Source organism: Thalassophryne amazonica, unplaced genomic scaffold (genome assembly GCF_902500255.1).
Source record: "Thalassophryne amazonica unplaced genomic scaffold, fThaAma1.1, whole genome shotgun sequence".
Lineage (NCBI taxonomy): Eukaryota > Metazoa > Chordata > Actinopteri > Batrachoidiformes > Batrachoididae > Thalassophryne > Thalassophryne amazonica.
Window position 1 is genome coordinate 263801 of NW_022986276.1, and position 10310 is coordinate 274110.

At 49.0% G+C, this 10310-nt stretch overlaps 1 protein-coding gene across 1 annotated transcript in view; it reads left to right on the top strand.

The window, feature by feature from the left end:
* Window positions 1–9929, top strand: part of LOC117505945 (zinc finger E-box-binding homeobox 1-like) — a gene marked incomplete at its 3' end in the record, with an annotated part of 179063 nt that extends 169134 nt beyond the window's left edge. Inside the window, exons 6-7 of the mRNA XM_034165483.1 lie at window positions 7257–9085; window positions 9746–9929. Of these exons, the coding sequence (XP_034021374.1) occupies window positions 7257–9085; window positions 9746–9929 (2013 nt within the window). The remainder of the gene's footprint in view (window positions 1–7256; window positions 9086–9745) is intronic.
* Window positions 9930–10310: the final 381 nt, after the last annotated feature.

Consider the following 10310-nt stretch of genomic DNA (forward strand, 5'->3'; position numbering starts at 1 on the left):
AGGCAGGCTTCAGGCTGAACAAACACAGGCTTCAGTCTGAATGAACACAGACTTCAGTCAGGCTTCAGTCTGAACGAACACAGGCTTCAGGCAGGCTTCAGGCTGAACGAACACAGCTTCAGTCTGAACGAACACAGGCTTCAGGCTGAACGAACACAGGCTTCAGGCAGGCTTCAGTCTGAACGAACACAGCTTCAGTCTGAACGAACACAGGCTTCAGGCAGGCTTCAGTCTGAACGAACACAGCTTCAGTCTGAACGAACATAGGCTTCAGGCAGGCTTCAGTCTGAACGAACACAGCTTCAGTCTGAACGAACACAGGCTTCAGTCAGGCTTCGGTCTGAGCAAACACAGGCTTCAGTCAGGCTTCGGTCTGAGCAAACACGGGCTTCAGTCTGAACAAACACGGGCTTCAGTCAGGCTTCAGGCTGAACAAACTCAGGCTTCAGTCTGAATGAACACAGGCTTCAGTCTGAACAAACACAGGCTTCAGTCTGAATGAACACAAGCTTCAGTCAGGCTTCAGTCTGAATGAACACAGGCTTCAGTCAGGCTTCAGTCTGAATGAACACAGGCTTCAGTCAGGCTTCAGTCTGAATGAACACAGGCTTCAGTCTGAATGAACACAGGCTTCAGTCTGAATGAACACAGGCTTCAGTCAGGCTTCAGTCTGAACGAACACAGGCTTCAGTCTGAACAAACACGGGCTTCAGTCTGAATGAACTCAGGCTTCAGTCAGGCTTCAGGCTGAATGAACACAGGCTTCAAGCAGGCTTCAGTCTGAATGAACACAGACTTCAGCCTGAATGAACACAGGCTTCAGTCAGGCTTCAGTCTGAATGAACACAGGCTTCAGTCTGAATGAACACAGGCTTCAGTCAGGCTTCAGTCTGAATGAACACAGGCTTCAGTCAGGCTTCAGTCTGAACGAACACAGGCTTCAGTCTGAACAAACACGGGCTTCAGTCTGAATGAACACAGGCTTCAGTCTGAGCAAACACGGGCTTCAGTCTGAGCAAACACAGGCTTCAGTCTGAACAAACACGGGCTTCAGTCTGAGCAAACACAGGCTTCAGTCTGAGCAAACACGGGCTTCAGTCTGAGCAAACACAGGCTTCAGTCTGAACAAACACGGGCTTCAGTCTGAGCAAACACAGGCTTCAGTCTGAGCAAACACGGGCTTCAGTCTGAGCAAACACAGGCTTCAGTCTGAGCAAACACGGGCTTCAGTCTGAGCAAACACAGGCTTCAGTCTGAACAAACACGGGCTTCAGTCTGAGCAAACACAGGCTTCAGTCTGAGCAAACACGGGCTTCAGTCTGAGCAAACACAGGCTTCAGTCTGAACAAACACAGGCTTCAGTCTGAATGAACACAGGCTTCAGTCTGAACGAACACAGGCTTTAGGCAGACTTCAGGCTGAACAAACACAGGCTTTAGGCAGACTTCAGGCTGAACAAACACAGGCTTCAGGCAGGCTTCAGGCTGAACAAACACAGGCTTCAGGCATGCTTCAGGCTGGACAAACATGGGCTTCAATTTGAGCAAACACGGGCTTCAGGCTGAACAAACACAGGCTTTAGGCAGGCTTCAGGCTGAACAAACACAGGCTTCAGGCAGGCTTCAGGCTGAACAAACACAGGCTTCAGTCTGAATGAACACAGACTTCAGTCAGGCTTCAGTCTGAACGAACACAGGCTTCAGGCAGGCTTCAGGCTGAACGAACACAGCTTCAGTCTGAACGAACACAGGCTTCAGGCTGAACGAACACAGGCTTCAGGCAGACTTCAGTCTGAACGAACACAGCTTCAGTCTGAACGAACACAGGCTTCAGGCAGGCTTCAGTCTGAACGAACACAGCTTCAGTCTGAACGAACACAGGCTTCAGGCAGGCTTCAGTCTGAACGAACACAGCTTCAGTCTGAACGAACACAGGCTTCAGTCAGGCTTCGGTCTGAGCAAACACAGGCTTCAGTCAGGCTTCGGTCTGAGCAAACACGGGCTTCAGTCTGAACAAACACGGGCTTCAGTCAGGCTTCAAGCTGAACAAACTCAGGCTTCAGTCTGAATGAACACAGGCTTCAGTCTGAACAAACACAGGCTTCAGTCTGAATGAACACAAGCTTCAGTCAGGCTTCAGTCTGAATGAACACAGGCTTCAGTCAGGCTTCAGTCTGAATGAACACAGGCTTCAGTCAGGCTTCAGTCTGAATGAACACAGGCTTCAGTCTGAATGAACACAGGCTTCAGTCAGGCTTCAGTCTGAACGAACACAGGCTTCAGTCTGAACAAACACGGGCTTCAGTCTGAATGAACACAGGCTTCAGTCAGGCTTCAGGCTGAATGAACACAGGCTTCAAGCAGGCTTCAGTCTGAATGAACACAGACTTCAGTCTGAATGAACACAGGCTTCAGTCAGGCTTCAGTCTGAATGAACACAGGCTTCAGTCTGAATGAACACAGGCTTCAGTCAGGCTTCAGTCTGAATGAACACAGGCTTCAGTCTGAATGAACACAGGCTTCAGTCAGGCTTCAGTCTGAACGAACACAGGCTTCAGTCTGAACAAACACGGGCTTCAGTCTCAATGAACACAGGCTTCAGTCAGGCTTCAGTCTGAGCAAACACGGGCTTCAGTCTGAGCAAACACAGGCTTCAGTCTGAACAAACACGGGCTTCAGTCTGAGCAAACACGGGCTTCAGTCTGAGCAAACACAGGCTTCAGTCTGAGCAAACACGGGCTTCAGTCTGAGCAAACACAGGCTTCAGTCTGAACAAACACGGGCTTCAGTCTGAGCAAACACAGGCTTCAGTCTGAGCAAACACGGGCTTCAGTCTGAGCAAACACAGGCTTCAGTCTGAGCAAACACGGGCTTCTGTTTGAGCAAACACAGGCTTCAGTCTGACCAAACACGGGCTTCAGTCTGAGCAAACACAGGCTTCAGTCTGAGCAAACACGGGCTTCAGTCTGAGCAAACACAGGCTTCAGTCTGAACAAATACAGGCTTCAGTCTGAATGAACACAGGCTTCAGTCTGAACGAACACAGGCTTTAGGCAGACTTCAGGCTGAACAAACACAGGCTTTAGGCAGACTTCAGGCTGAACAAACACAGGCTTCAGGCAGGCTTCAGGCTGAACAAACACAGGCTTCAGGCATGCTTCAGGCTGGACAAACATGGGCTTCAATTTGAGCAAACACGGGCTTCAGGCTGAACGAACACAGGCTTTAGGCAGGCTTCAGGCTGAACAAACACAGGCTTCAGGCAGGCTTCAGGCTGAACAAACACAGGCTTCAGTCTGAATGAACACAGACTTCAGTCAGGCTTCAGTCTGAACGAACACAGGCTTCAGGCAGGCTTCAGGCTGAACAAACACAGCTTCAGTCTGAACGAACACAGGCTTCAGGCAGGCTTCAGTCTGAACGAACACAGCTTCAGTCTGAACGAACACAGGCTTCAGGCAGGCTTCAGTCTGAACGAACACAGCTTCAGTCTGAACGAACACAGGCTTCAGGCAGGCTTCAGTCTGAACGAACACAGCTTCAGTCTGAACGAACACAGGCTTCAGGCAGGCTTCAGTCTGAACGAACACAGGCTTTAGTCAGGCTTCGGTCTGAGCAAACACAGGCTTCAGTCAGGCTTCGGTCTGAGCAAACACGGGCTTCAGTCTGAACAAACACGGGCTTCAGTCAGGCTTCAGGCTGAACAAACTCAGGCTTCAGTCTGAATGAACACAGGCTTCAGTCTGAACAAACACAGGCTTCAGTCTGAATGAACACAAGCTTCAGTCAGGCTTCAGTCTGAATGAACACAGGCTTCAGTCAGGCTTCAGGCTGAACGAACACAGGCTTCAGTCAGGCTTCAGGCTGAATGAACACAGGCTTCAAGCAGACTTCAGTCTGAATGAACACAGGCTTTAGGCAGACTTCAGGCTGAACAAACACAGGCTTCAGGCAGGCTTCAGGCTGAACAAACACAGGCTTCAGGCATGCTTCAGGCTGGACAAACATGGGCTTCAATTTGAGCAAACACGGGCTTCAGGCTGAACGAACACAGGCTTTAGGCAGGCTTCAGGCTGAACAAACACAGGCTTCAGGCAGGCTTCAGGCTGAACAAACAGGCTTCAGTCTGAATGAACACAGGCTTCAGGCAGGCTTCAGGCTGAACGAACACAGCTTCAGTCTGAACGAACACAGGCTTCAGGCTGAACGAACACAGGCTTCAGGCAGGCTTCAGTCTGAACGAACACAGCTTCAGTCTGAACGAACACAGGCTTCAGGCAGGCTTCAGTCTGAACGAACACAGCTTCAGTCTGAACGAACACAGGCTTCAGGCAGGCTTCAGTCTGAACGAACACAGGCTTCAGGCAGGCTTCAGTCTGAACGAACACAGCTTCAGTCTGAACGAACACAGGCTTCAGTCAGGCTTCGGTCTGAGCAAACACGGGCTTCAGTCTGAACAAACACGGGCTTCAGTCAGGCTTCAGGCTGAACAAATTCAGGCTTCAGGCTGAATGAACACAGGCTTCAGTCTGAACAAACACAGGCTTCAGTCTGAATGAACACAAGCTTCAGTCAGGCTTCAGTCTGAATGAACACAGGCTTCAGTCAGGCTTCAGGCTGAACGAACACAGGCTTCAGTCAGGCTTCAGGCTGAATGAACACAGGCTTCAAGCAGGCTTCAGTCTGAATGAACACAGACTTCAGTCTGAATGAACACAGGCTTCAGTCTGAATGAACACAGGCTTCAGTCAGGCTTCAGTCTGAATGAACACAGGCTTCAGTCTGAATGAACACAGGCTTCAGTCAGGCTTCAGTCTGAACGAACACAGGCTTCAGTCTGAACAAACACGGGCTTCAGGCTGAATGAACACAGGCTTCAAGCAGGCTTCAGTCTGAATGAACACAGACTTCAAGCAGGCTTCAGTCTGAATGAACACAGACTTCAGTCTGAATGAACACAGGCTTCAGTCAGGCTTCAGTCTGAATGAACACAGGCTTCAGTCTGAATGAACACAGGCTTCAGTCAGGCTTCAGTCTGAACGAACGCAGGCTTCAGTCTGAACAAACACGGGCTTCAGTCTGAATGAACACAGGCTTCAGTCAGGCTTCAGTCTGAACGAACGCAGGCTTCAGTCTGAACAAACACGGGCTTCAGTCTGAATGAACACAGGCTTCAGTCAGGCTTCAGTCTGAGCAAACACGGGCTTTAGTCTGAGCAAACACAGGCTTCAGTCTGAACAAACACAGGCTTCAGTCTGAGCAAACACAGGCTTCAGTCTGAGCAAACACGGGCTTCAGTCTGAGCAAACACAGGCTTCAGTCTGAGCAAACACGGGTTTCAGTCTGAGCAAACACAGGCTTCAGTCTGAGCAAACACGGGCTTCAGTCTGAGCAAACACAGGCTTCAGTCTGAGCAAACACGGGCTTCAGTCTGAATGAACACAGACTTCAGTCTGAACGAACACAGGCTTCAGTCTGAACGAACACAGGCTTCAGTCAGGCTTCAGTCTGAACAAACACAGGCTTGAAGTTAGGGTTAGTTGGTTGTGGTTAGTTGTGTTTTGTAGCTTCATAGTGGAGCTGACGGATTTCAGACAACAAACCAGATCAAACTTCATCTCCCATGTGCCTTCTGGCAAACTGTAGCTGAACCTTCAAATCCTCTTTACGGCTTCACCGTGAAGCTGTCGAGCTGCTGATGCAAATCTCAGCCACAGAAGCCTGTAACTGACTTGGTGGCTTCCCTCACTCGTCTGCTTAGTTTGTAATAACCAGAGAATTACTGTCCAGTGCCGCAGTCTTTGTATTTCTTAAAGACGCATGTAAATGAAGTGCATGACATAATTAGTACCGTGGAAATGTTCATGTGTTCATCCTCTGACTTGTCTGAAGAAAAGTGGCTGTGAAAATGATGATTTAGTTGTGTTACACTAAAGGATGAAATGACTGATGCAACCCATCATTTTAGCTTTTATGTTTTTATTTCATTTATTTTCATTTCATTTATTTCTCAGCCTGTCGCATGTTAAGGTGCTCCTGTTCGTACAAAACATCCCCAATGATTCGCTCTGTGTTACCGCCCAGTAACCACAGCAGTACAATAAAAACTCTCACTTTGATTGTCAAACTTGAGGAGAAATAGTATCTCTTATTTTTGTCGCTTCAGGAACTTTTTATTGTCTCTCGTGACGCCACATATATATTTTTCATATATATATATATATATGAAAAAATATCAGCCACACAGATCACATTTTGTCTTCTGATTTCAAGTTGATACTTTTGAGGAAAACAGACAGATACAACAAATCTTATAAAGATGACTGAAAATCCAGAAGCCTGTTTTTTTTTTATGTCTTCTAACATTCAGATGTGTCGTACTTCAGGGGTTCATAAAATGTTTCTTGCTGCTGTAAGATGTGCACATATTTGCATATTAATGAGGACTAAGTGTTGCTCTGGTTGAGAGCAGAAGGGTCCTTTTGTTGTTCTCCGGCTCGCTGTGATGGCTGAGGTGCGCTTGGGCGCATTTTCTCCGCTCACATCCACAGAAGCCTTTATGTTGATAACAATGAGTGAAGAATGTCACTGAATTTCGTTCTTGACGTTTTATAGCCACCTTGACATTTGCATGAATTTGATCCCCGCACTGGCACAAAATCTGGCGTGCCAGTGAGTAAGCGCGCCGTAAACTGTGTGTAAAATGTGCACGGCTGCGAGCCAGTGCGCAAAGAAAATTTTGAAATGTTCAAAACTTCTGGCACACATTTATTTCTTGAACTAGTGGTGAACAGTGCGCAACTTATTCAAAAACACTGCGTGTCACTGTGCACATCGCATTTGAACGATTATGATAAGATGTTACATCTGTAATAAACATAACTTTACAAATATATTATTTCAGTCATGAGAAGGAATGAAAATGCAGCTGTTTTACCAGTCCATTACAATATAAATACAATAAATAATTACCTTTGAGACAAGATTCCAAATGTGTTCTCCGCCGCACGACGCGCACAAAACAACCTGAACCTGTAGATAATTTCTCTGTGATTCTGGGAGCGATGACAGATGATTTCATCAGCCAAGTTCTGAGAACAAATGCGTCATCGACTACAACATGATTGTTTTTTATAGCGTTGTGTCCAGCAGGACAGAGCGGGACGCATTGGCGTGACAGATTGCGCAGCAGTGTGGGGATCAAATTCATGCAGGTGTCAAGGTGCCTTTATTTCCTTCCGTCTTCTGCCCTCTTAGGTGAGAAACCGTACGAATGCTCAAACTGCAAGAGGAGGTTCTCCCACTCAGGCTCCTACAGCTCCCACATAAGCAGCAAAAAGTGTTTGGCAGCAGTGCTTCCCAACGGTGTCCCCTGGAAGTCCATCGTTCCCTCCTCGCCCACCACCCAGAAAACCCCCCTCACTGTCAGCCCGACGCACGCCATCGAGAAGGACAAAACGGTCAGCAAGCCCCTTCAGGAGCAGCTTCCCATCACACAGATCAAAATGGAACCTGTGGAATACGAGTGCAAGCCTGTGATGGCGGCCCCAGCAGCGCCAGCTGGCAGCAACGGAGTGGTGAACGGAGGCGTGACGCAATCTGCTGTGGCTCCTTCTCTTCCTCAGGGTGTCACCATGGTATTACCAACGGTTGGTGTGATGTCACCAATCAGCATTAATCTGAGCGACTTGCAAAATGTGCTGAAAGTAGCAATGGACGGGAACGTGCTCAGGCAGGTGCTGGGCACAGCTAACGGAGTGGTGGCACAGGGGAAGCAAGGAATTGTCGTCCAGCAACCCCAGCAGCAGATCATCAGCTTGCCGGCTTTTGTGGACCACGATGGTACCACAAAGATCATAATTAACTACAGCATCAGTCCCTCTTCTGCCACCACTCCCACAACCCAGGCTGCAGCAGTTCTCGTGAAAAACAGCTCGCCTGCTCCTTCCCTTCCCGTTGCCACCAAACCCACAGAAACCACCGCTAGCAAAACTGACAACACACCAACTCCAGAGGTGGCCGACCTCAGTCTTGTCAAGCCAGAGCCAGAATCGGTGCCCGTCACAATCACAGAGACAGATGTGGCAACCGAGCCAAAAATGGAAATTGGCCAGGCTACACCCGCTGAAACGGCTGAGATGCCCAAAGCCAACAGCGCCAGTACGTGTTTACTATGTGACGAGTGTCCCGACAGCCTGGAAGCACTGCACCTCCTCCAACACCGTAAAGCAGCCAATGGGGAGGCTGTGGACTCTGCCGCCTTGGACCCCTCGTTCGCCGCTCTGCTAAAAGAGGCGGGAGTGACGCTGGAGGAACCACCTGTGGACGACCTCCTCTCACTCCTCCAGACCTACTTTGCCTCAAATGCCAACCCCGGTGAGGAGGAGCTGAAGAAGATCTCGGAGTCTGTTAGTATACCAGCGGATGTGGTCCGGAAATGGTTTGAAAAGATGAACTCTGGGAAAAGAGTGAACAGATGCTACAATGACTGCACAGATGTTTCCAAGCAGGTCAAACCCATAAATGTCAGCCCAGATGTCACACTGAACCAGAATGAAGAAGCAGAGGAAGACAGTCACCCAAAGCCGCAGGTCCACGAAACATCTGCCAAACCTTCACCAGAAGCTTTCAGTGCTTCCGATTCTTCAGACCTCATGGGAAGCATCAACGATGGGGACCTCGTCATTGTTAAAAGTGAGCCAGAAGACCCAGAACCACAAGACTCCCAGGCAGAACCACTGGACCTATCCCTTCCTAAGCAGAACCCTGTGGCATTGGACACAACAAGAACCCCGCCCCCTGCCAAGCCGCAGCAGCCTGTGAGCCTGAACTGCCTGACGAAGGAGCAGCTAGCGGGTAGAACCATCTACGTCACCACGCCCAACACCGGGAACCCCGTCAACATTGTCACTGCTGCTCAGCTGCCCACGTTAGTGGCCATCGCGGGTCAGGGCACAGTGGGCTGCCTTGGCGCCGTCAACAGCACCACAAAGCGCACCATCCTCATCCCCCAGCTCACCTACACCTATGCCACTACAGCGAGCAGCGCCACTGATGCCAAGACCGTCGTACTCAACGGCCACACGGTTGGTTGTGTTGAACAATATTTTTTAGATCAGTCTGGGTTTGACTTCAAGCTTTTGTCTGTTTTACTAAAACATTTATGAAGAAACTGAACAGATTATGTGAAAAGGTGAACATGGCTGAAGGCTTGGATTCAGAGATCGTGGATTTTGTTCCCGGCTCTCATGCCTGGCTAAGTGTGGCGTCGTAACGGGCCGACTTACAGCTCGGCACACCTTTGCTGATTTGCCAAAGCAGCTTTTTCCTGCTGAATTGAGCACAGAATGCTCACGAGCTTACACACGAAACAGACAGGAACGCTGTAAGATCCCCAACCTCTTCACCCTGACCCACGCTCCGCTGCTTCACAGAAACTCCTTCCACACTCAGTGTGTGAATTGGACACAATTTCCCAGAAATTTTCAACCTATATTTTCTTAATTTTGCTGAGTTACATGTAGCACTCAGGGGAAACTCAGCCAGGTGTGAGAACCGCTTAAATTTATGACTCTGTTTAGTCATAAATATGTGTAAAACCCATGTGTTCATTCAAGAGAAAAGAACCCGACTTTTGTGGACTGATGCAAACGACTCCAGCTCCTGCCGGCATCACGTCAGCGGAACTAAGGATGGGAACAAGTCCTTTACATTTCACTGATAAATGCCATTTTCTTCTGTTACAGCAGGAGACGGGAGCAGAAAGCAGCTCTGATATCACACCTACAGTGGAAGAGCAGCACAACGACTTGGACTCAGCCATGCTGGCCAAGAAGCGACGGCTGGAGACGGGAATCTACCCCTGTGATCTTTGCTCCAAGGTCTTCCAGAAGGGCAGCTCCCTGCTCCGACATAAATACGAACACACAGGTACGTAAAGGTGATGAAAAACACACTTTCTGAAATCTCTCCTATGAAGCCTGTTGTGTCACAGACAGCCAGGCCCTTATTTCACCAGCAGGGGGAGTACACAGGGTTTCATGTCCAAAAATATTCCAAAGGCAGCGCCGTGGTTTGATTTGACTTCACTGCATTCATCTCAAAGCTGTGGTTATTGGAGCGTCTTTGTTTGCAGTTGTCCTGCATCAAGACCACAATCCGAGCGTTGAACCATTTCCTGGACTCAGCTGTCACGAATCTGTCTGTGTGTCTGAGATAAAAGTATCAAACGCTGTGAGATTTGCATATTTTGGTAGATATTCATGTCTCTAGGAGCTCGACCCCTGACAGTGGTTCCAAACCTGGGGTCCA